At 46.5% G+C, this 24,252-nt stretch overlaps 1 protein-coding gene across 1 annotated transcript in view; it reads left to right on the top strand.

Annotated features, from left to right (window-relative positions):
• The window catches only part of tpp1 (tripeptidyl peptidase I), a 45,060-nt gene that overhangs the window by 7,867 nt on the left and 12,941 nt on the right, over positions 1 to 24,252 (top strand). The window contains exons 3-8 of the mRNA XM_038776323.1: positions 7,494 to 7,633; positions 10,479 to 10,629; positions 13,938 to 14,059; positions 15,812 to 15,990; positions 16,585 to 16,783; positions 23,042 to 23,230. Coding sequence (XP_038632251.1) covers positions 7,494 to 7,633; positions 10,479 to 10,629; positions 13,938 to 14,059; positions 15,812 to 15,990; positions 16,585 to 16,783; positions 23,042 to 23,230 — 980 coding nt within the window. The remainder of the gene's footprint in view (positions 1 to 7,493; positions 7,634 to 10,478; positions 10,630 to 13,937; positions 14,060 to 15,811; positions 15,991 to 16,584; positions 16,784 to 23,041; positions 23,231 to 24,252) is intronic.

Below are 24,252 nucleotides of genomic sequence, written 5' to 3'. Positions count from 1 at the left end.
CTCCCGGATCCCACACCCTTGTGTGGATCAGGCATGATATCTTTGAATTGTGTGACCGGGGGTCACTTTCGTCATTGCGGACAAGTCGGTACAAATTGTCCCTGTGCCAGAGTGTTGGGTCCAAAAGTGAATGGGTATTGTCGGGGTCGGGTGGTGGGTCTGGGTTTTTAATGTAAGTGACTTCCATGGGGTCACTGTAGTCGGGGTCATTGTCGCTGCAATGTGGGCTGTAGTGTGGTGTGCTGTGGCTGTCCTCAGAGTCAGTGTCTGTCTCGCTGTCTCTGCCGCGGCAGCTTGTGGGCGTTTCGGGGCGTGGTCTGTCATGGTCAGTGGGCGGAGTCGTGGGCGAGTCCGATGAAGAACTGGTCTGTGAGGGGGATGGTGGAAACGTGTCTCTAGTGGGTGGGGTGAGGTGTTCTGCTGTGTCTAGCAGGACATGGTGTGCATGGTTGGCCTGTGTTCCATATGCCTTTAACTGGTTGATATGGAACCACGCGGTCTTACCATTAGGATATTTTATCCTATAAACTGAGGGGCTAATTTTATCCGAAATTGAGTATGGTCCGGAATATTTTGGTGCCAAAAAACTGCTGGGGTTGTATACAGATAGCATTACCTGTTGCCCAACCTGGAATTCTGTGGGGTGAACGGTCTTGTTAAAACAAGCTGTGCGTTGTTTACGGCGTTTCCCTAGCTGAACTGCGGCTGCAATCTGTGCAGACCTCACAGTCTCAACCAGGTCTTTAACTGCCTTTTCGTGTGTGAGGGCCGTCACTTCGGGGCTAGTCATGTCCAGTCCTAAAAGGAATTCTGTACCTTTCATAGGGCGTCCGGTCATGAGTGTGTGTGGTGTGTATCCTGTGGAAGTTGAAACTGTATTTCTGATGAACATGAGTGCAAATGGGAGCACTGAATCCCATGTGGAGTTGTTCTCTTGAACCATTTTTCGGAGCGTAGATTTTAGGGTCCGATTCATGCGCTCTACAATCCCGCTGGACTGTGGGTGATACGCAATATGAAAATTTTGTTTTATGCCAAATATTGTCAGGACGTTCTTCATGACCCGTCCTGTGAAGTGAGATCCCTGGTCCGAATCAATGCTACGGGGTAAACCCCATCTCGTGAAGATGTGGTGGGTCAGGATCTTTGCAGCTGTCTTAGCTGTATTCGTTCTAGAGGGGAATGCCTCTACCCATTTGGTAAAGGTATCGATGACCACCAGAACGTATTTATAGCCATTCCTACAAGGGGGCAACGGTCCTATAAAGTCGATCTGGAGGTTTGTCCAGGGGCCATTAACTGGTCGAGTATGCCGAAGTTGTGCCTTTTTAGAATACCTCTCCGGGTTATTCTGGGCGCAAATAAGGCAATTCTCGATGTAGTGACTTACATCTGTCCTTAGGTTAGGCCACCAACAGAGCTGCCTGAGGTGCCTCGTGGTTGCGTCGATCCCTTGATGCCCGTGTCCATCATGGAACAAAGCAATCATTTCATTCCTGTCCTGCTGCGGGACCACATAAAGCTGATCCTTTATGATCACACCCTCATGTGTGGTCAGTGCGTGTCTGAATTTGTCATACTGTGGCACAAAGTTGCCTTTGAAAATCTCCCTGAGATCCTCATCTTGCTTCTGTGCCTCTACTAAATCCTTAATATTGGTCTGTGAGACTTGGACTGCGCTCACAGGGGCGCTAGCTGGTGCGCTAGCTGGGGGTGTCCACAAGTGACCTCGCCTGGAACCTGCCTTAGCCAGTGCGTCGGCTTTTACATTCCCAGGGGGGGATGACCTATGGTGGCTTCTCACTTTGATGATGCCGAAGGTCCTGTCCTTCGCTTTCTCTAAAATGTGTTGGAGTAAAGGGGCTGATGGAAGGGGTTTCCCATCTGCGGAGACAAAACCTCGTGTCCTCCACAGGGGCAGAAAATCGGTTAAACTATTACAGACATATAGACTGTCCGAATATATGTCCGCTGGGCTGGGGAAAGAATCGGGGTGGTCCACTATATAAGCTATGGCCGCGAGCTCTGCTGCCTGCGCGCCTAAGTGTCCTGGTAATTTTAAAGCTATCTCTTCGAGAGCGCGCCCCTGCGCGTCCTCGACATAGATGCCGCATCCTGTGATACGCTCACCTTCTAAAACTGTGGATGAACCGTCTACGTATATCCTCAGTGGTCCACACGTGTCTGTGGGTTGGGGGCTTTGTTTTGGGTTCCCTATCTTCCTGGGGGGTGTCTTCGCTATAAAGGGTCCTGTGTTATGTAAGGGGGCTACAATTTCACATTCATGGGGCTGTCCTGGGTATTGGAGGTTGTCGGCTAAAAATGTGTGTGTGCGGGTCCGTTTTACTGTAATGTCCCGTCCTTGTAAAAGTAGTGTCCACCTAGCTGCCCTAATCTGGCTAACTGAACCGTCCTTCAGTCGACCGTCTAGGAGTAACTGTGTGGGGGTGTGCTCGGTCAAAATGGTGGTGGGGTTGAGTCCGGTAATGTACGTAAAATATTGCACTGCCCAGAAGACAGCAAGGAGGTGCCTCTCGCAGGCTGAAAATCCTTGTTCAACTGGGTCTAACAGTCGGGAGGCATAAGCCACTGGTCTTAGCTGCTCGTGCCGTTCCTGAAGTAACACGGCCGAGAGGGTCAGATCTGTGCTCGCTACCTCTATTGCATAGGGGGAAAGTGGGTCTGGGACTTGTAGCGCGGGTGCTGCGCTAAGGGCTTTCTTTAACTCTTCCACAGCCTCTGTATGCTGCGGAAGCCATTCCCAGGGGGCTCCTTTCTTAAGGTGGTCTGAGAGTGGGGCGGCTTTTGTCGCGAATCCGTCGATGTGGTTCCGACAATAACCAACCAGTCCTAAGAACGACCGGAGGGCTGAAACATTCTGGGGAAGGGGCAATTTGACAATCGAATCAATTCTTTTGAATTCGATCTCACGTTTGCCGTGCGTGATGACTGTTCCCAAATACATCACTTTGTTTTCCAAAATCTGGGCCTTTCTTGGGTTAACTTTACATCCAATCTCGGTTAAAAGTTCCAGGAGTTCGGCCAGAAGCGTAATGTGCTCTGCCTTTGTGTCTGTCTGCAGTAGTAGGTCGTCCACATACTGTACCAGACATTCGGGGCGGAAAAATTTTTCTAAGCCATTCGCCAGCTGTCGGTGGAAAATGGAGGGGGAATTGTGGAATCCTTGTGGAAGGCATGTCCACGTATACTGTTGTGTTTTAAAAGTGAAGGCAAATTTGTACTGGCACGCCTTTGCCAATGGGATTGACCAGAAGCCATTGCTAATGTCCAAAACCGTGAAATATTTGGAGTTGAGTCCCTGTTTGAGCATGGTCTCGGGACTTGTTGCTACCGTGGGGGCTACTGCTGGGGTTACTTTATTGAGTTCCCGATAATCAATGGTCAGACGCCATGATCCGTCGGGCTTTCTCACTGGCCAAATAGGGGCATTATTGGTCGAGGCTACTGTTCTAAGCACACCTTGCTCCAATAAGCTACCTATCACTTTCTCTATTTCTCCCTCTGCTTCTAGGGGAAATCTATATTGTTTTTGTGGTCTGGGGTCAGGTCCGGTAACGTGAATTTGTCCAGTCATTCTGCCGCAGTCATGCCGGTGACTGGCAAATGCTGTCCTGTGTTTATTGAGTACTGCCTTAACTTGTCTGTCCGTGTTTAGTGTAGTCAAGTCAAATGAGTATTCTCCTACTGCACTAATCCTGTTAGCGTAGTCTCCTACTGTGAGAGTAGCGGGTGCTCTGTCCGATCTTGCCATTCGCCAGACACATTGGTTCACTGGGTCGAACGACAGGCTATGGGCATTCATAAAATCTATCCCTAGGATGTGTTCTGCTGTCCAGGGAAGATTTACTAAAACAACGGGGTGTTTGGTGGAAATGTTCCCTAGCTGGATTGCTACGGGTGCTGTGATATGTCCCTGCTGCGAGTGTCCTGTGAACCCGCTAAGTGTGATGGTGGAGGTGGTCGGCCACGTGTCTGCTTGTGCCGTGGTGGTGGAGTTAATTGTGGTGCGGGAGCCTCCTGTGTCCCAAAGTAACTCTATGGGCTTCCCTCTTAACTTTGCCGTGACTACCGGTCTTCCTGATGGATCCCATAGTGTGTCACAGACCCAAGTGGGGGAGCCCGAACACCGTCAGTCCGTTCCGTCCACATTGGTCTGTCCTGACTGGATCCCTATACTATGGATCGGTTTTGTTTTATTCCTACTCAGAGTGCCTGTCTGCTGGCCTCTCTGTGATCTTTGGGGTGCGTTACATTCCTTAGCCCAATGTCCTAAATGTCCACAGTTGTAGCATTCCTGCGACTTCTGTGGAGGGCTGCTCTTTCCTTCATTCACCCACGCGGGTTTTTGGTGCTCTCTCACTGCCTGTATGTCTGCTGCAGCCTGAGCCTCTTCTGGGGATTTCACATTACCTCTGCCCTGAACTGATTGCTCCCAAGCGCGGGACAATCTTTTCAGGACCCACTTCTCATTATGGGCCTCCTCTGAGGGGTCATAGCTGTTGCAAGCGCTCTGTCCTGCTTCTGTTGCATGAGAAATTATGGTGCGCGTCCATTTAACCATATTTTCACGGTTCAAATGGGCTCTATTTAAATCGCCAAATACTGCGTTAAAATGGATCCACAGCCTTCCGGCGAATGCTGTGGGGTGCTCGGATTTCTTCTGCCGGCACTTATTAAGTCCTTCTACGGGGTCACCTCGATTATACCCTATGGCATCTAAAATGGAGGTGTGCATTTCCTCTAGGGTGCCTCCGCCAACGTTCTGTGGGTCGGGGAGGGCTGCTACAACCGATTGGTCCAAACTCAGAACTGTGAGTTTAACCTGCTCTCTCTCGTCCAGGCCGTACATGGTAGCCTGTTGCTTTACCTTTGCGAAAAACTGGTGGGGGTCTGCGGTGGGGAGAAACTGAGTGATCTTTTCACACGCGTCCCTTAGTTGGGTTACAGTTAAGGGGGTGGTGTAAGTTATATCGGGTGCGCCTTCTATGGTCGCTTTTCTCTGGGTGGTGACTGGATTCATTGGAATGGTAACTGTGGGGGGTTGGGGTGCTTGCCTTTTCTGCTGCGCTGCTGGCGCACATGTTCCCTGAACATAACGCTGCGCTGTCTCACTTAACTCTTTCCAGTCTGGGGCATTCTCCTCATCTAACTGCGTTCCAAAGGTGCTTTGAAACCCATTTTGCACCGAAAGCAGCGATTGCAGCTCTGCAATCTGCTTCCTGCATTTCGCGTGATCCACAGTACTTTGCCTTTGTTCTGTGGTGGCAGCATGGAGTGCTCTCAAAGCTGCTTTAAGGTCAGAGCATTGCCTCTGCAAAGCCTCTACCTGCTTCTCTGATTCTTCTCTTATCAGGACGGCACGTTGCACGTCCTGATAGGCCTTTTCGTACTGGGTCTGGGAACTGCTGAGATGGGCTAGACAAGACTGATGTGCCCTCTTGGCATCATCCACCTCTCTACCTTTCTCTGCCAACTTCCCTCTAAGATCCATGTTTTCCTTTTCGATGTCCCTGACATCCACTTTACTCATTCTATCTCTTTCTTCTAATTCTGCCCGGAGCGTCTGAACGACCTCCTCTGTGCCTCACAATTGTGCCAAACAGGACACAATCGCCATCGGCTTACGTGCTTTACTCATGTTTTTCTTGTGAATTTGAGAGAGGTTCTCTCACCAAGTATGTCCTATACTTCCGGGACCTGTCTCCTCATTCAAACAAAACTCTTTCCAAAGAGGCCATCCCTTTCCTTGCAGATACTTGCGGAGTTCCAGCTCCCACATGGGACACTGACCTACCCTGCTACTGCTGGTCGCTGCGACCACAAACCGTTCTGGGTTCATGAGGCGTTCCATTGCCTGCATGGCCATTTTTCTGACTCACTTTAAATTGAGAACAGGGGGTGTTGAGGTTATGTCTCACGAAAGTTTACGCTATGTTCCGTTCACAAAACTACCGAAAGTTTGTCGCAACAAAAATGCTTTAAGGTTTTCCTTACAACCCTGTTAGTACGCATGCACTAAACACACTTCCGAATTACGTTTATTCCTTTGAACACCTTGAATATTTGTGATTTCTTTCCTTTTCTTTACCAGATTTCTAATTCAAATTTCAGGGTCCTCGACGGAGTGGGGGTACCACTTATAACCGTGTCCCGGCGGAGTCGCCACTAAATGTTGCACGTTTTGCTACGGGTGCAAAACGCGTTTATTGGAGTGTATTAACTTGCCTCTGTTAAAGGCCGTGTGCTTAACACTACTAGGCTCTGTATATGTATTTTTCAGCTCAGGAGTCGCCAGATGCCGTATAGACACCTCACAAATATTCCAAGGTCAGGTTCAAAGTAATAAAACGATACACCGATTAGTAAGTTCCAAACGATCAATATTTATTGTACAATTATAATAAATACGCATGCACACACTAAGGGACTAAGCTATGACTAAACTAAGCAATCAGAATACTTAACTAAACAGGAACAGGCAAGGTCAGGGAGCGAGGCCTTCGTCCCGGTCTTGGTCTGCAACCTTCAGAAAGCGTGCTGGTCACTGGGGGTCTAGCGGGCTTGGTTCGCGTAGCGAGCGTCGTATTGGCACTTACGGTTCGGCAGCTGGTGCTCAACGGCTGGAGTCAGGATACACGTTGGAGTTCTTGGTCAAAGCCGGAGCACGAAACAACAGACAGGACCATGTGTGGGGGTCTACTTTTATAGGGGTCCCCAATGTCCTTGCCTTTTCCTGGGCGGGCTTTACCTTCAGGTATCGATTGGATCGCTTCCAATCGATATCTTTTGAATTCCTCCAATGTGAGGGTCTCTCCTGATGGTGGGGGCGGTTTCTATAGTGGATACTTCTGGTGCCGCTCTGTCTGGACATCCACTCAAGTATCTTATTCAAACCCAAATGTTGCCATTGTGTGTGCCTAGATCTGGACTGCCTCATTAGTATGTAAAACGTTCTGCCATTATCACCTACGGTTTGAGATCTTCCACCTGGCCAGAAACTGGTTTTGCTGCTTGCAAAATGCTAATGAGTGTTTGCAGGCTGCTTGCCTTGGCTAAACTGTTTTTCCCTGCAGTCTTAGCGATTCTCCATTTTGTTTAGTTCAGTGTCCATTTTAGGTGGCTACAGTGGCTACACCTGATTCTACTCCACTGCAACAGAGCTCTCCGCAGGATGCTGCGCCGTGCATTTATGTGGAAGCTGGGCTCAGGAGATCCTGGAAGATAGGCGGAACAGTGTCAATTTGGTGGAATGTCCAACAAAGATTGCCACCCCTCAGAAGATCCGGGCCAACATTTCAGGTCATAATGAGCTTTCACCTGCCATCTCAAACTGAAACATTAACTCTGTTACTTTAGATGGATTGTTTTTACAATTTGTGTGATGTGAATAGTGAAGCTGGTACGATCCCACATGCGCTAGTGCTTAAATGATTCAATGTGCGTTCTGTCATGAGTTTACTGTTTTCCTGCAGCGTTCCTATTGGGTGGATACAAGTAGGTCGAGTATCGGCCTCCGATCAAATACTGCTCACTTTTGCACTGAAGCAGCAAAATACCGACAAACTCCAAGAACTACTGGAACAAGTATCAGACCCACATTCTCTCCAATACGGTAATGTGCAGAAAAAGTTATGTTTCTTTTGTGGAGTTTTATAAATTAGAAATGCTCATCAGGATTTTCTGCGACTTGAAGAGTTTGTCCAGAATCATTTCAGTCCTAAACTAAACTTCCAGGAACTATTGAGTTCGCATATTTAGATGGCGGAGGTACGACGAGCTTTACACTTGTAAACAGAGCTTCCAGCAGACTTATGGCAAAATAGGGGAAATCCAAGGAATTTCCTGGCTGGAGTTTGTGAAAACTGGTTGACTTAACCGATTCTTTTTTGAAAAGAAAGTTTCTAAATGTTTACAAGCACACTGGCAAACACACCACAATCTTTTTTTAAGAATCTCCTCCTGATAGTTGTTCAGGGGCAAGTTTGTTTAGCTCTATTAGTTATTTTAACTTTGAGTTTAAATGAATGAAATGAAATGAAAATCGCTTATTGTCACAAGTAGGCTTCAAATGAAGTTACTGTGAAAAGCCCCTAGTCCCACATTCCGGCGCCTGTTCGGGGAGCCTGGTACGGGAATTGAACCGTGCTGCTGGCCTGCCTTGGTCTGCTTTAAAAGCCAGCGATTTAGCCCAGTGTGCTAAACCAGCCCCAGATGGTCTATTACTAATGGGGTCTATTACTAATTAATCGGGAGACGCAGTGGGGTCAGGGATGAGGGAATCAGCATGAATTTTGAGCTGAAGATTCTGCCTTAAACTCTGCAACTTCTTTGAGGAAGTGACAACCGAAGAGGACTGTGAGAAGCCCTATGACTTGACATACCTAAATATTCAAAATACTCTTCACATAATTCCATGTCAATTAAATGAAGAGCTCTGGCTATTCAGGAGTCAGTGAAGAGCTGTGGGGAAACTATGGGTACTCATTGTACATGAGTTATTTCGGAGAATGGTAAGTATCAAGTGGGACTATCTCAGATTTCAGTACCATTGTTCTCATTTAAATAAATTACATGGATGCAGAAATTCAATGCAAAACCATCACATTTAAAGATGATACCAAGCTAGGGAGGACAATGGAGTCAGCAGGCAGAGCACAACAAAAATAATTGGACAAAATTTGTAAAAGGGCAGAAAAATAGAAATGAAGCTTAAAGTAGACGAGTGTCATAGAACATACAGCGTAGAAGGAGGCCATTCGGCCCATCGAGCCTGCACCGGCCCACTTAAGCCCTCACTTCCACCCTATCCCCGCTGTCACATGCTACAGAAAGGAAGGAGAGGTAGATGGCCTAAATACAGCCAGGAATTATGGTGGAATTGATAAGGGATCTCGGTAGATCACATGCTAAATTTGTCCAACCAATGCAGAGCAGCAATAAACAATGCTAAAAGATATTGAACCACACGGCGAAAAAGGTGCGATAGAGATTAGGAGTTAATGAACGAACTTTACAGTGCCAAACAAAAACAGAAAATACTGGACATCTCAGTAGGTCTGACAGCATCTGTGGAGAGGAAAGAAAGCTAACGTTTCGAGTCTGGATGACCCTTTGTCAAATCACTTGTCTGATCACACCTTACGGTGCGCTTGTCAGATCATGGGCAAAATTCTCCAACCCCCCCCCCCGCAGGGTCGGAGAATCGCCCGGGACCAGCGAAAACCCCGCCCCCGCCATGGCTGGAATTCTCCGCCACTCCGGAATTGGCGGGGGCGGGAATCGCGCCGCGCTGATCGGCAAGCCCCCTGTGGCGAAGTCCCGCCGTTAAGAGGCCTCTCCCGCCGCTGTGGTTTTAACGACCTCTGGTGGCGGTGGCGCGAGCGGGCCCCTGGGGGGGGGGGGGGGTTGTGGGGCGATCGGACCCGGGGGGGGTGCCCCCACAGTGGCCAGGCCCGCGATCGGGTCCCACCGATCGGCGGGCGGGCCAGTGCCATGGGGGCACTCTTTTTCTTCTGCCGCCGCCATGGCCTCCACCATGGCGGAGGCGGAAGAGAACCCCTCCACCACGCATGCGCCGGTGGTGACGTCAGCGATAGCTGATGCACCGGGGCATGCGCGAACCGGCGAAGGCCTTTTGGCCGGCGCCGGCTGGCCGGTGTCAAAGGCCGTTGGCGCCGGTTTTGGCACCAGTCGGCGTGGCGCCAACCACTCCGGCGCGGGCCTAGCCCCCAAAGGTGCGGAGAATTCCGCATCTTTGGGGAGGCCCGACGCCAGAGTGGTTGGCGCCACTCCACTACGCCGGGACCCCCCGCCCCGCCAGGTAGGGGAGAATCCCGCCCCATATCTTGAACCCTGTATCATGTTCTAATGACCAAGAAACAAGAAAGGCGTACAAACACTACAGATAGTGCAGAAACAAGCTCCAGGACAGATCTTTAATACAGAGTTTTGAGTTATGAGCAAGAACTAGTGAGCACATTTTTGGGCTAGTAAAAGTTAATTTCAGGACTGACCTTAGGAAATGTTTCATCACATAGTGACATGTGGAATAAACTGCCAGCACAGTGCAGCAAAAAAGCCCAGAATGATTTCAGAAGCTATTGGACGTTGCCTTAGTTGGGATCTTGGTGGAGGGAGTAGTGGGTGAGATGGTAAGATTTCTTTGAATGGATGAAGTAAGTTGGACTTGAGTGCCTAACCAAACCCTATATTTTTCCAGAATTTTCTGTTTGTATTTCAGATTTCCAGTTTTTCTTGTTTTTATTTGTAATATTTCAGTGCTTTGCACTTACCTGAGAAAGCAAGACTCCCTCTAGAAGTGTCTCAAATGTGAATAATTGACTAACCTAAACTTTGTAACTGATTCTTAAAAGTTATTTAGTAAAAAGCACTGTGCCTTTGGCTGACATATTAAGAAACATTTACTTAATTTAATCATTTGTCTCACTATTCCCTAGGTAAATACCTCTCGTTGGATCAGTTATCCAGTCTGATTCAACCTTCAGAAGAGACGCTGAAAATTGTGTGGGCATGGCTCAGAAATCATGGTGTACAAAACTGTTCCACAGTCCAGACTTTCGATTTCTTGAAATGTTTCATGTCTGCCAGGTGAGAAAACATTTGAGCTGTGGAATGTTTACCACTTACCTTTTGAGGCATAACTTCAGAAGTATTTGTGGGAGCCACACCAGGGGGGGAGGTTGATGAGGTATTAATTTGAGAGCTACAGGCAAAGTATGTACAGAAAACTTGATAGAGACACGCTTCAGAAAAGGTTTGAGCAAACTGCATTCACTGAGGCAACTCTGTAAGCTCTGCTCTCCGTTGCTGGAAACATTAAGAATTGGCTCCAGCGGATCTGATCATGTGCTTCCAAAGTGCAGAAATCATGATCCCAGCACTTACATGAGGATTGCAACTAAATGGTGCTCTCAAGGCTCGGTTTATGGGCTTAGTCAGTTTATTAGCTTGATGCATGTAAATGCACTTTGGATGCATCTGCCTAAAGGTGGTCCTGACTATCCTCCATTCTTGGATGGCGAGAAACAAATGTTCTGATCCTTTTCTTGACCCTTGAAAATGGTCCTTTTGTCCCTCTTGAGTAAAGATCACAATGAGGCTTCTTTTTAAATTAAATAGTAGGCCCACTTTCTTTTACTGCTCTGGGCCTCACTGCTGATTGTGGAGGTCACACTGTCTCCAGTTACTCAGGGCATCATATGGCCGTTGCTAACTGAGGAATAGGAAAGGGAACTGTTGAATCCGCAGTAAGCAGGCCACGTAGACGATAGGTAGAAATTAACGAACAATTTCCTCCATTCCCAAGGGTGGCACAGTGGTTAGCATCGCTTCCTCACGGCGCCGAGGACCCTGGTTCGATCCTGGCCCCAGGTCACTGTCCATGTGGAGTTTGCACAATCTCCCCCTGCCTGCATTGATCTCACCCCCACAACCCAAAGATGTGAAGGGTAGGTGGATTGGTCACGCTAATTTACCCCTTAATTAGAAGATTTTTTTTTAAAAAGCTCCTCCATTCCTCTCCTTCCCTGACCTGCTCCCAGGTCTGGGGGCAGAATTCTCCCACCCTCCGCTCGGATGAATCGCCGCTTGCCGTTTTTCATGGCGAGCGGCAATTCTCAGGCCTAGATGGGCTAAGCGGCCTGACATTCCCGACCGGTTCACGACGGCGGCAACCACACCTGGTCGCTGTCATCGTGAACATGGTGCCAAATGCTCGTTTGTGGCTTGTGGGGGGCAGAGAGGGGAGTGAGCACCACGGCCGTGTTCGGGAGGGGACTGGCCCGCGATCGGTGCCCATCGATCGTCGGGCCAGCGTCTCCAAGGGACGCACTCTTTCCCCTCCGCCGCTCCACAAGATCAAGCCGCCACGTCTTGCGGGGCAGCGGAGGGGAAGACGGCAACCGCGCATGCGTTGGTTGGAGCCGTCAGTCGTCGTGACGTCAGCCGCGCATGCGCGGGTTGGAGCCGGCCAACCTGCGCATGCGCGGCTGACGTCACTTAGGCGCCGCCGTCGCGTCATTCTCGGCGCGCTGCCTTGATGCAAGCGTCAAGGCCCGGCGGCCGAGATTTACGGAGCGCCGCTCCTAGCCCCCTTGGGGGGGAGGGGGGGGGGGTGAATAGGGTGCGTGGAGCGGCCTCCAAGGCCGTTGTGAAACTCGGCCGAGTTCACGACGGCCTTTCCGATGCTGCGCGGGAGCGGAGAATTCCGCCCTGGGTTTTTATGTGAGTTGGGGCTCTCCTGGTCAAGGGGAAGCCCCGTCCTCTTAAAGGGACAGTTAATATTCCGGAGAGGTCCTGGGAAACCATATCATCCTGATTCTGGGACCTCGATTGGGGTTATAACAGGAACTCTCATAGCTTAGGGATCCCAATGCCTCACGCCTCATTTGCTTTGTGAAGGACAGGGGGAGGTTTTCTTCCAAACGTGGAAAGAACTGAGAAAACTGTTATATATCGCACAGACCTGGTATAACCAGGTCACTGGCATGTCTTTATGAGTCCCATCAGTACATTGCCAGATTCCACTCCTCCCCTACCCCCCCCCCCCCCCCCCCCCCCCCACACCACCACCAAATATTTCAAGCTCGGTCGCGAACTAAACTGTTTAATAAGACATTTTTATGGCACCCTCAACATCCTTGAGCTCTTAAAAAGGAGAGAAGAAGATGCTGAGCAGGAGGTAAGAAAGATTAAAGATACATTACATTTTTAGTGAGGTTGAAGGAAAATCAAAATAAAGCAGGGCAAAGTTCTTTTTTGGGAGAGCATTCCTGATACAAAGAGTGGAGTGACTGAGAGGATATTCCCCAAGGAGGAAGATGGGAGTAAGCTATAATCCACGTTTGAGTAGAGGGTGCAGGTTGGGACATGTAAGACTCTTCAACTCAAATGGGGAAAGCCTGTGGAGAGGATGTAAATGATGACAAGGGCCCGGAAATTGCTGAGATGGGAATCCAGAGGGACAGTAAAATATGGCAAAGACAAAGTGATTTGTGCCTGGGAGTCGATGTGAGAGAAGACTCTGATCATAGATTAGCTCAAGTTTGTGAAGCAAGGTTGTCAAGCCAAGCATTCTGATTCTGTTCCCTTTGTAATAGTAATTAAGGTATGAATTAGGGTTTTTGTACAGGAGCAACAAAAGTAGGGGCACAATTGAGGGATTTGAGGTGAGAAAATGCAGCCCTGATAATGAGGTTGAGCAGAATGCCATGTGTGCCATCTAGTTCATTTTGAGCAGGCAGCTAGACAATTCGGTGAATCTAGGACCAGAACTACAAGCAGGAACCAAAACATGTGGCTTTGGTTTTGCAGATATTCAACCAAGAAAAGTCTGGCTTTACAGTTCAGAGGCTTTTATGGTATGAAGTCATAGAATCCCTACAGTGCAGAAGGGAGGCCATTCGGCCCACTGAGTCCACCAAATCTTGGAAAGAGCAACCAAAAAGAAAATGCTGGAAAATCTCAGCAGGCCAAAGCTTTGACAATGGGTCATCTGGACTCAAAATGTTAGCTCTTTTCTCTCCCTACAGATGCTGCCAGACCTGCTGAGATTTTCCAGCGTTTTCTTTTTGTTTTCAGATTCCATCATCCTCAGTCATTTGCTTTTATCCTTGGAAAGAGCACCCTACCTAGGCCCCCATCCCATCCCTATAACCCAATAAGCCCACTAAGGGGCAGTTTAGCATGGCCAATCCACCTAATCGGCACATCTTTGGACTGTGGGATTAAATCGTGCAGACACAGGGAGAAAGTGCAAACTCCACACAGTCACCCGAGGCCTGAAGTGAACCCGGTCCCCTGGCTCTGTGAGGCTACAGTAGTAACCACTGTGACGCCCATTCATGGAATGGATCCAAGTCATGGAATTATTCTGTTTTTTTCAACCTGTATTTTAGTACGGCTGAGAAGCTTCTGACTGGATCAAAGTTTAATCGATTCACAGATGGCCATCGCACCCTGATACGATCTCTGGCTAAGTACAAAATACCTGAAGAAGTGGCGAAACATGTTGATTTTGGTGAGCTACTGAACCAATACCACTTTGGATAGTGTTGTCTATAAACGCAAGACTTTAGATTCATAGCGTTCTATCCTTTCTTTGACCGGTCAATTGTTTTAGTTGGACAAATGTTTTGTTTCAAGTCAGTTGGCTATCCGATTCGGGAATCTCCGAATCAAGCTCTGGAGAATTCCGGCAAGTGGAATTTCAGATTTACAATATGGAATATTTATCCGCATCCTAAAGGATAAAATCTAAAGTTTTCCTTTATTCCATTCACCATGTCATTCATCTCCCTCTGAATTGCTTTGAATTCCCCTCTTTTCCAATCTCCCTTTCTTTGACTTTAACAATTATTTATTAAATATATCTGCCATTTTTGGATCATCCACTATAAGTTGAAGATCTGTGATGCCCTAAAACTACCCTCATTTTTCTTTTAAATTGAATTCTCTTATTCAGTGCCTTTTTCTTATCTTTGTGCGCTGATTTCACCTTCTTTTTGTTAACTGTGTGAGTCAACTAAGAAGGCGTTTCTTTTTGTTCTTCGCCTTTCGAAGCCAGCCTATTCCAATCTAGTTTTTGTCCTGACGTTATCCCATTCTAGTCGTGCATCTTAAATCTTTGCATTGTTGTTGCTTGTCACCCACCGTTAGCTCATCCACCTATTTTTTGCCCTCACTAATAATCAGATCCAGCAAAGCATTTGCCTTTGTAGGCCCAATAACTGCCTGAGGAAGGACACTTGTACATGTTTTAGAGTTCATTTCTCTTTTTTTTCTTCTCACTCTGTCCAAGTCGAAAAGGGGATAATTAAAACCATCTGGAACAATAATCTGGTTACCCCCCCCCCCTACTCTCTTCTTTAATCTGACTTCAAATTTCCATCATCATCAATCTACATTACTTTTAAATGTACTTTTCCAGCTCATTTTCTAAATGTATATCTCTTCCATGTTTCGCCATCACTATGTAGTTGGTAGACCAAAGTCTCTGGTAATTTTGTGGCACACCCACTATATGCAGTTCTCTAATAATCCTTCTCTGAGCTAGCCATTGTGAAGCATGCCAGAACAGGGCAGTACAAATCTAGGTTGGTTCCTCACATGGTCTCTACTTAGCACCTACCTTGCAGTAATGCTACCTTGCTTTTGTGCACCAGCCTGCTGCAAAAACCCATCCTTTCCTACTTATACTCCCCTCTGTTCAGTACTAAGTTCACTTTTCACTCTTCGCGGCAGCCCTGTTTGAACCAAATTTGGGGAGACAGCAGCTCTAGTGATAATGTCACTGGGCTAGTAATCCCGTCGCCCAGGATAATGCTCTGGGCATAATGGGTTTGAATCCCACCACATCAACTGATGGAATTCAAATGACTAAAATCTATCATTGAAAGCTAGTCTCATGGTGACCGTGAAACCATTATCGATTGCTGTTAAAATCCACCTGCTTCACTAGTGTCCGAGGGAAAGGAAATCCGCCACCCTTCCTTGGTCTGCCTTACACGTGACTCCACAGATCCTCAACAATGTGGTTGACTCTTAATTGCCCATCTGAAATGGCCTGACAAGCCACTCGATTCGAGGGCAATTAGGGATGGGCAACAAATTCTGACCCAGCCAGCGTCCCCCACATCCCACGAAAGAATAAAGAACATTTTGCATTTAAATAGCGACTTTAATGTGCAGCCTCTCCAAATGTACGGATTGAAGGTGTTAGTGGGAAATATTGCTTTCCAGTGGTAAATTATATTATTTATATTTATGGTAGTTGGAGGTATGCATCGATTCCCTGCGAAAAATACTGTGATAAGCAAGGCGTGGAAAACAAGCCGGCACAGAATAGCAGGCTTTCATTTGGGCGTGACACCTGCTGTTCTGAGAAAACGATACAACCTTACTGCGAGCGACGTTGGCTCGTATGAGAATAACAGTCAAGCAGTGGCACAGGTACGCTGTTAACTAAACCCACTTCAATGTGATCCTCTTAATAACCCCAATTGTCTATTTGTCGGAGTACTAGTTTGCACTGTACTAGTTTGCATACTGCCTTTGAGCCTCAAACAGTTGCGGTCCTTGAGAAATTTTACCATATTCAAAAGCAGGGAGGGGTGGGCACCGGATGGGATATGAAATGAATTTCGGGGACAGAGAGAGAGAGGGATCAAATTTGTGGAGCTAGGGTTGTGGGAGGCTGTTGAGTTTTGGAAAATAGAGAGCAGGAGCTCAGAGGCCCATCAGATAAATGGACAATGTGAGCTCTGAGGCAAAGGGTTAGGGATTCTCCATTGATGGTGGAGCAAGGCCACACAGGGCCTTGCACCCAAATCGGTGTGAATTGAGCAGGATTACTGTGCTGGTGAAAAACCTAATGCATTGTGACAGTCCATCATATACATTTATTTATTTGGTCTTTGATCGGAAAGGTAACGTTCAAATACTTCATGCATTTTCATGAAAGTGAAAAGGTGGCTGGCTGTAATAAAAACGATGAACTGAATTCTATGTCTGCAAATTAATTGGATCAATTATTTTATCCTTCAGTTCCTGGAGCAATATTTCCACCAGCTGGACCTCACAGTGTTTATGCAATTATTTGGTAGAAGCTTTGTGCACCGCACTCAAGTGGATAAAGTGATTGGATGCCAAAAAGGAATAATGGATGGTTTGGAAGCCAGCCTGGATGTGGAGTACATCATGAGTATTGGTGGAAACATAGCTACCTGGGTCTTCAGTAATGGAGGTAGGATATTATTCATTATTTGGATATCTTTCTGTCTACTAATGTGATATATTAACCAAACATTTGTGTGCCCTTGTTAAGGCATTTGTATTTCAGTACTTATTCAGCCAATTATATGTCATCTGGTATTTTCAACTGTAGTGATTTTGGTTTGTTTAGAGTTAATGAAGCCCCATCATACTTCTGCTTTTGGACAGCTTGTGACCGATTTAGCTGGTAGTTAGTCATGTGCAATCAGGTCTTCCAGTCAGCATAAATACTGAGCGTTAGTCACTTGGGCTTAGATTATACGGTCAGCAGGAATGCTGGATATTAGTCACTTGGACCCTGTTGGGATCTGAACTTTTCATTCATATATTTCTGTGTCGCCTCACATATATTAATTGAACAGACCTTGAGACTGAACTTAAATTGGGTTTTAATATCAATTAGCCACTTTAATTTGCTGTGTCTACTGACGATTGGCTTTCTTACAGATTATTAAGACGTTTTCAACTCAGCCCTGCAGGAGGCTTTGTCAAAACAATTGTCTCTTGCAATTACAGATAGGTTGAATTCAAGATACATTAACAATTCTGCACAGTACATAGACACTGCACAGTTTAAATTAGAATAACAATTTCACAGCACAAGCATAGCATAGCGTGTAAGCATAGCAAAAAGCACTGACTTATCATCCCGAAAACCATCTTTTTAAGGAAATTATTACCTGTTATTATCTATGAAGTCTCAGCCCCTTCAAAGCTTTGATTGGTCTGAGATTATCTATAATTCTTCTAATTTGATCACACAATTTGTCTGTCATTTAGTTGAAACATTATTTTAGTAATCTCAAGAAGTTGCTTTTGCACGTTCTTTTGTGGGGTGATTTTCTGTAGTTATCATGGAATGGTTTGCGGTTATCCTGGACACGTTCCTGGATGTCATCCGGTTCTTTCTTAAGACAAAGGACTTTTCATGTAAGTTTTCATGGGTCCATTTGACCTTGCTAGCTTTGGCACCTTCATATCTGATTCCATTCCATGTCAGCTAGGAAATGCAATGGCCATAAGCCAGCTCCTAATTCTTGAATACATAAAGCTTTTCTTTCAAATTGATTCTGCAAACGTTTGCAGTATTTTATCGAGGTCTTCAGCCATTTTGTGCTTGTCACATATGAAATGTAACAGCTGTTATTCAGCCATTATGATTTCTTTAAATCATTTCTTTGAATTGGACCCTTTTTACCTATACAAAAGGTTAGATTCTATCAGGCCCAGATCATGCGGTCAGCAGGAATGGGTCAGCAGCAATGCTGGCTGTTAGTCACCTGGGGCCAGATCTTCCAGTCATCCTCTGGACACAAGGTTTTCTGCACCACAATGGAACTGCCCGGATGAGATCTCCACTGTTCATGCTGGTGGGATCCTCTGGTCCAGCCGTCAGCACACCCCTGCTGAGGGGGGCAAGGGCAATGGCTGGCCACCTCCCGCTGCTGAGTATTATGCCCCCGCTTTTAGGTGGGACTTCCGATCCTGGCAGAACCCCAGTGCAGCCTCTCTAGGGTAAGTCCAGTGAGCGGAGGAGAGTCAAAGAAGGGAAAGGTCATGCCCTCTCTTTGTGATCACTACCGTAAGACATAGGAGCAGAATTAGGCCATTCGACCCATCGAGTCTACTCCGCCATTCAATCAGGGCTGATATGTTTCTTATCCACATTCTCCTGCCTTCTCCCCTCATCCACTTATTAATCAAAAACCTATGTATCTCTGTCTTAAAGACACTCAGTGACTAAGCCTCCACAGCCTTCTGCGGCAAAGAGTTCCACAGATTCACCACCCTCTGGCCAAATAAATTCTCCTCATCTCAGTTTTAAAGTATCATCCCTTCAGTCTGAGGCCGTGCCATTGAGTTCTAGTTTTTCAGTTTGGTAGAAACATCCTCTCCATTTCCATTTTATCTATGCTTCTCAGTATTCTGTAAATTTCGATAAGTTCCCCCCTCACCTTCTAAAATCCCAATGAGTACAGACCCATAGTGCTCAACCGTTCCTCATATGACAAGCTCTTCATTCCAGGGATCATTCTTGTAAACCTCATCTGGACCCTTTCCAAGGCCAACACATCGTTCCTTAGATATGGGACCCAAAACTCCAAATGATGTCTGGCCAGAGCCTTATTCAGCCTCAGAAGTACATCTCTGGTCTTGTATTCTAGCCCTTTCAACATGAATGCTAACATTGCATTTGCCTTCTTAACTGCTAACTGAACCTGCATGTTAACCTTAAGAGAATCTTGAACTAGGACTCCTAAGTCTCTTTGTGCTTCAGATTTCCGAAGTCTTTTCCCATTTAGAAAATAATCTATGCCTCCATTCTTCCTACCGAAGTGCATAACCTCACACTTTTCCACATTGTATTCCATCTGCCACTTCTTTGCCCACTCTTCTAATCTGTCCACGTCCTTCTGCAGTCCCGTTCTGAGAATTCCGCCCCCAGTCTCTTTGTGTTCTTCGGTTTTCTTTCAGTGTTGCTGCTATAGATGTGTCTGCCTGTGTACAAGTTTCCTTGTATACCAGCGGACTTGTTTTCTATTTTTAGCAAGGTTTGTGTGTGTCGAAAATGTTGTGAATCCAGTCGAAACTGAGCAGTGCAACCTTTCAGGCTTTGGATTTCCTTTATAATCAGAGGAGCTTGACGAACTTGTGCGGATAATATTAAATCCAAAGAGGAGACGTGTAAATTTGCCACAAAAAAAAAAGCAGCAAGCCTGATGATTGGGAGCAGTGAGAGTAAAATTGCAGGGAACGTAGAAACTGACTGTGAAAGCTTCTATAAATATGTGGAGAGAAACAGATGAGCAAAGACAAATGTAGTCCCCTTTTGAGCCAGAAGCTGGGGAAATTATAATGGGGGAACAAAGAAATGGCAGAAGAATTGAACCCATACTTTGGTTCTGTCTTCACAAAAGACATAAATAATCTCACAGAAATGTTAGGGAACCAAGGGTCCAGTGAGAGGGTGGAATTGAAGGAAATCAGTTATAAGAAAATTTATATTTAAGAAAATGATGCTGGGGAAATTAAAGGAGTTAAAGGATGATAAATGGCCAGGGCCTGATAATCTACATTCCTGAGTATTAATGAAGTGGCCTTAGAAATATTGGATGCATTTGTAGTCATCTCCCAAAATTCTATAGATTCTGGAACAATTCCTACAGATTGGCAAATGTAACCACACTATTTAAGAAAGTAGGGAGAGAAAAAAGGGAGAATTACAGCCTGACATCAGTAATGGGGAAGATGCTAGAGTCTATTATTAAAGACATGATAACAGAACATTTAGAAAGCATGAATGGGATTAGGCAAAGCCAGCATGGGTTTATGCAAGGCAAATCATACTTAACAAATTTACTCGAGGTTTTGAGTATGTAATCAGTAGATAAGGGAGAACCAGTGGATGTGGTATATTTGGATTTTCAGAAGGTCTTTGATAAGGTCCCTCATAAGATGTTAGTGCGCAAAATTTAAAGCACATAGGATAGCACATGTATTGCCATGGATCGAGAATTGATTGACAGGAAATAGAGTGGGAATAAAAGGGTCTTTTTCCGAGTAGCAGGCAATGACTAGTGGGTACCGGAGGGATCAGTGCTTGGGCCCCTGCTGTTCACGATATATATAAATGACCTGGATAAGCGAACCAAATTTAACATCTCCATGTTTGCTGATGTCACAAAACTGGATGGAATTTAGAGTTACAAGTAGGATGCAAGGAGGCTTCAAAGTGGCTCAGACAAGTTGAGTGAGTGGGCATACACGTGACTGATGTAGTACAACGCGGCTAAATGTGAAGTTATATACTTTTTGGATTGAAAATCCGAAAGGAAGAGTATTATTTAAATGGCGATATATTGGGAAGTGTGGATAGAATCATAGAATTTACAGTGCTCAAGGAGGCCATTCAGCCCATCGAGTTTGCACCAGCCCTTGGAACGAGCACCCGACCTAAGCCCACATCTCCACTCTATCCCCGTAACCTTGTAAATGTACAAAGGGATCTGGGTGTCCTTGTATACCAGTCAATGAAAGTGGAGAGGCAGGTGCAACGGACCATTAAGAAAGCAAATGGTACGTTGGCCTTCATTGCAAGAGGATTTGAGTTCAGGAGAGATGTCTTACTGCAGCTATCCAGTGCTTTGGTGAGACCACACCTGGAGTAGTGTGTGTAGTTTTGGTCTCCTTAAAGAATATACTTGCTATAGAGGGAGTACAGCAGAGCTTCACTCAGAGATGACGGGGCTGTCCTATGAGGAAAGATTGGTTCGACTGGGCCTGTATTCACTGGAATTTAGAAGGATGAGAGGAGATCTGAATGAAACATGTAAAATTCTAACAGGGCTGGACATACTAGATGGCGGGAGAATGATTTCCTTGTTTGGGGAACCGAGACCAGGGGACACAGTCTCAGAATACAGGGTAGACAATTTAAGACTGAATGAGGAAAACTTAATTTCCTCAAAAAGGTAGTGGCGGTGTGGAAATCTGTACCATAGAAGGCTGTGGCGGTCAAGTCACTGAATCTATTCAAGAGAGAGAAACATTTTTAGATTTTAATGGCCTCGAGAATGGGGAGATAGCAGAAACATTGCATTGGGATAGAGGATCAGCCATCTTCCTATTGAATGGCGGTGTTAGCCTGAAGGGCTGAATGGCCTACTTCTGTTCTCGTTTCTATGAAGGTGAATTGAGGAAAAAATAATTGTTATTAGATGTGCGCTGCCTGCCCAGCACCGAGTCTCTTGTTTCTTTATCCTTTAATGGAGGCTTTACTTTTAAGGAGCCCCTGAAAACCAAAAAGTAGCCGTTGAGAATATCTGAATAAGAGCTGTTTGGAAGGGATACTTGCTGAACAATTGTCCAATACGTATTACAATAACTTCACTGAGCCAGGAGAGAAATTAGGAGAGTATATTTAAAATATTGTTGATGTGGAGATGCCGGCGTTGGACTGGGGTGAGCACAGTGAGAAGTCTTACAACACCAGGTTAAAGTGGTAAGACTTCTTACTGTAAAATATTGTTGTCAGACGATTCGGTGCTTTGCCACAGGGAGTAATTGAGACCGAGAGTATTACATATCTGAAAGGAAGAGTAGATGAGGACTGGAACCAGGCCCAAGATTGGAGTGACTGTTGACATCACTGTGTCAGCTAATGAATTGAAGGTCAAGTGGGCCAACAACCAGAGGACTTGAAGCCAAACAGTGAATTTTTACCTGAGTTACGACTGACATTACAGTGTCAGCCAATGAGTAAAAAGAACTGGCGTGCTGGTGGGCCCATTCAGCATCCTGAGTTAGGCAGGGATTCTGAAATTCGTCAGTTTTCAAAGAGCTGTACATCTTTCCCAACCATCTTTCAGAATGGTTTTGTAAGGTTGAAACTGCAGGATCAGCAAAACCTTGGCAGATGCCGGAAATATCATAATTTTGGGGATGTGATATGTGCACACAGAGTCAAAGCTTCCAGTTGTGTTAAATGGAATAAACCTCCATTAATGCTGACGCATTCAGCTTCTTGCTTCACACACAGGTCACACGTAACTGAGTCCTTGCAGAAAGTAATGGCCTCTAGGGGCGGCACTCCACGGCTGTGCACTTGAAAACAACTCAGCAAAGGTTCTGCAGCCACTTTCTAATGGCCTGTAGTTCCGTATGTTGGCAGATTTAATTTTGTACTTGGAAACTAGAGTTACTGACTTATGCTCACCCACTCGCATTTGTGGGGTTTATGGTTTGGTGTGTGTGAGAGAAGATTCCAACATTAGTCAATCCCTTCCCATCCCCCACACACTCTCTGGAGCAATTTATTTATTTTTCTGATTAAGGGGCAATTTAGCGTGGCCAATCCACCTACCCTGCACATCTTTGGGTTGTGGGGGTCAGACCCATGCAGACACAGGGATAATGTGCAAACCCCACGGACAGTGACCCGGGGCCGGGATCGAACGCGGGTTCTCAATTCCATGAGGCAGCAGTGCTAACCACTGCGCTGCTGTGCTGCCCTCTGGAGCAATTTATAATGGATTAGCAAGTATACTGAGGAGAACTGATTAAGCTAAGGGGGTCCCACAAGATCTTCCAATGTGTTGTGTAAATCCAACATAATAGTTATCTTAAATTTTCCCGACTGAGGAATTTTTTCATGCTTGCATCCTTCAGTTTCCTGATTGTCAGTATAGTTGCAAATAACAAGTTTATTGAATGTTGTTCATCTGTACAGGAAGACATGAATCCCAGGAGCCATTTCTAGAGTGGATGACGTTATTGAGTAATATGTCAGCAATTCCATGGGTGCACTCCATCAGTTACGGAGATGATGAGGACAGTCTATCAATGGCATATATGAAACGAATCAACATTGAGTTCATGAAGGCAGGTGTCCGCGGAATCACACTACTGTTTGCATCTGGTAATTTTGTTTTTAAACCTTTATGATCGATTGCTTCTGAAGCAAGATTTTGGGCACAATCTACCGGCCACGCTGCAGCGTAACGTAGCTCGTAAAGGATAGGAGACCTCACTGCTGGAATCTATCCGGCTCCCCAAGCCTTGCACGATCTAACGCGATTTCACGAGATGTCGGTATGTGAAACCCGCCCATTGTGGGCGGGATCACTTTGTGGTAGATCTGCATATTAGAGCGAGACAGCTAGTCTCAATCTAATGTGCAGTTTCCTCATGTAACCAAGGTGTTGAGATCTATCCCCTTCGTCTTGGTGACCTCGGGTGAGCGCCATTCAGTACTAGTCTCCACAAATGGGGACCAGACGGAACAGCACTTGTGAGGGTTTTCCAGGGAATTGGAGGCCCCCAGGTGCATGTCCTCTGGGCAGCATGGTACCCTGGCAGTACCACCTGGGCGCCAGCACGGTACTGTCAAGGTGCCCAAGTGGCACTACCAGCTGATGGGTCACTGCCAGGGTGTCGCTGCCCAGGTAGCATTTTTTGTGGCAGTGGGGTGCCCTGCACAGGTGTTGGAGGGGTGAGGAGGATGCCTGGGGCCATCGTACTGTGAGTTTGAGGTGGGGGGGAGTGGGGGTTTTGGGGGGGCTGGGGGGGGGGGGGGTGTTCGGGTGTTGCGCCGGGAGCTCGCGAGATCGGGACGCCATCTCTCCCTGCATGAAGGAGCTTCGGCGAGCGGATCTCTTCAGTGCAGGAAGCGGGACTAAGTGAAGCTGAGGTCCCATATCTAACCAGAGTCATGTTAGATAGTGTGTTTCTCGGCATTGCGAGCCCCAGGAACACATAGCTAAACACGTTCGCTATGGGACATAGTTCCCATTTGGGTAAATCGCTCCCTTTGTTGTTTCTGCTTTTAGTCCTGTTGTCACGTGCTGCACTCGAACTTGAAACCAAGTGTGTCTTTTCTAAAGATTCGTCACAACCTAACCAACTGTGGTTCTTAGAAATAGCAAACGCTTCATTTATTAG

Source organism: Scyliorhinus canicula, chromosome 2 (assembly GCF_902713615.1).
Source record: "Scyliorhinus canicula chromosome 2, sScyCan1.1, whole genome shotgun sequence".
NCBI classification, from domain to species: Eukaryota; Metazoa; Chordata; class Chondrichthyes; order Carcharhiniformes; family Scyliorhinidae; genus Scyliorhinus; species Scyliorhinus canicula.
The sequence above is the reverse complement of the archived record's forward strand: the minus strand, read 5'-3'. Positions and strand labels throughout refer to the sequence as shown.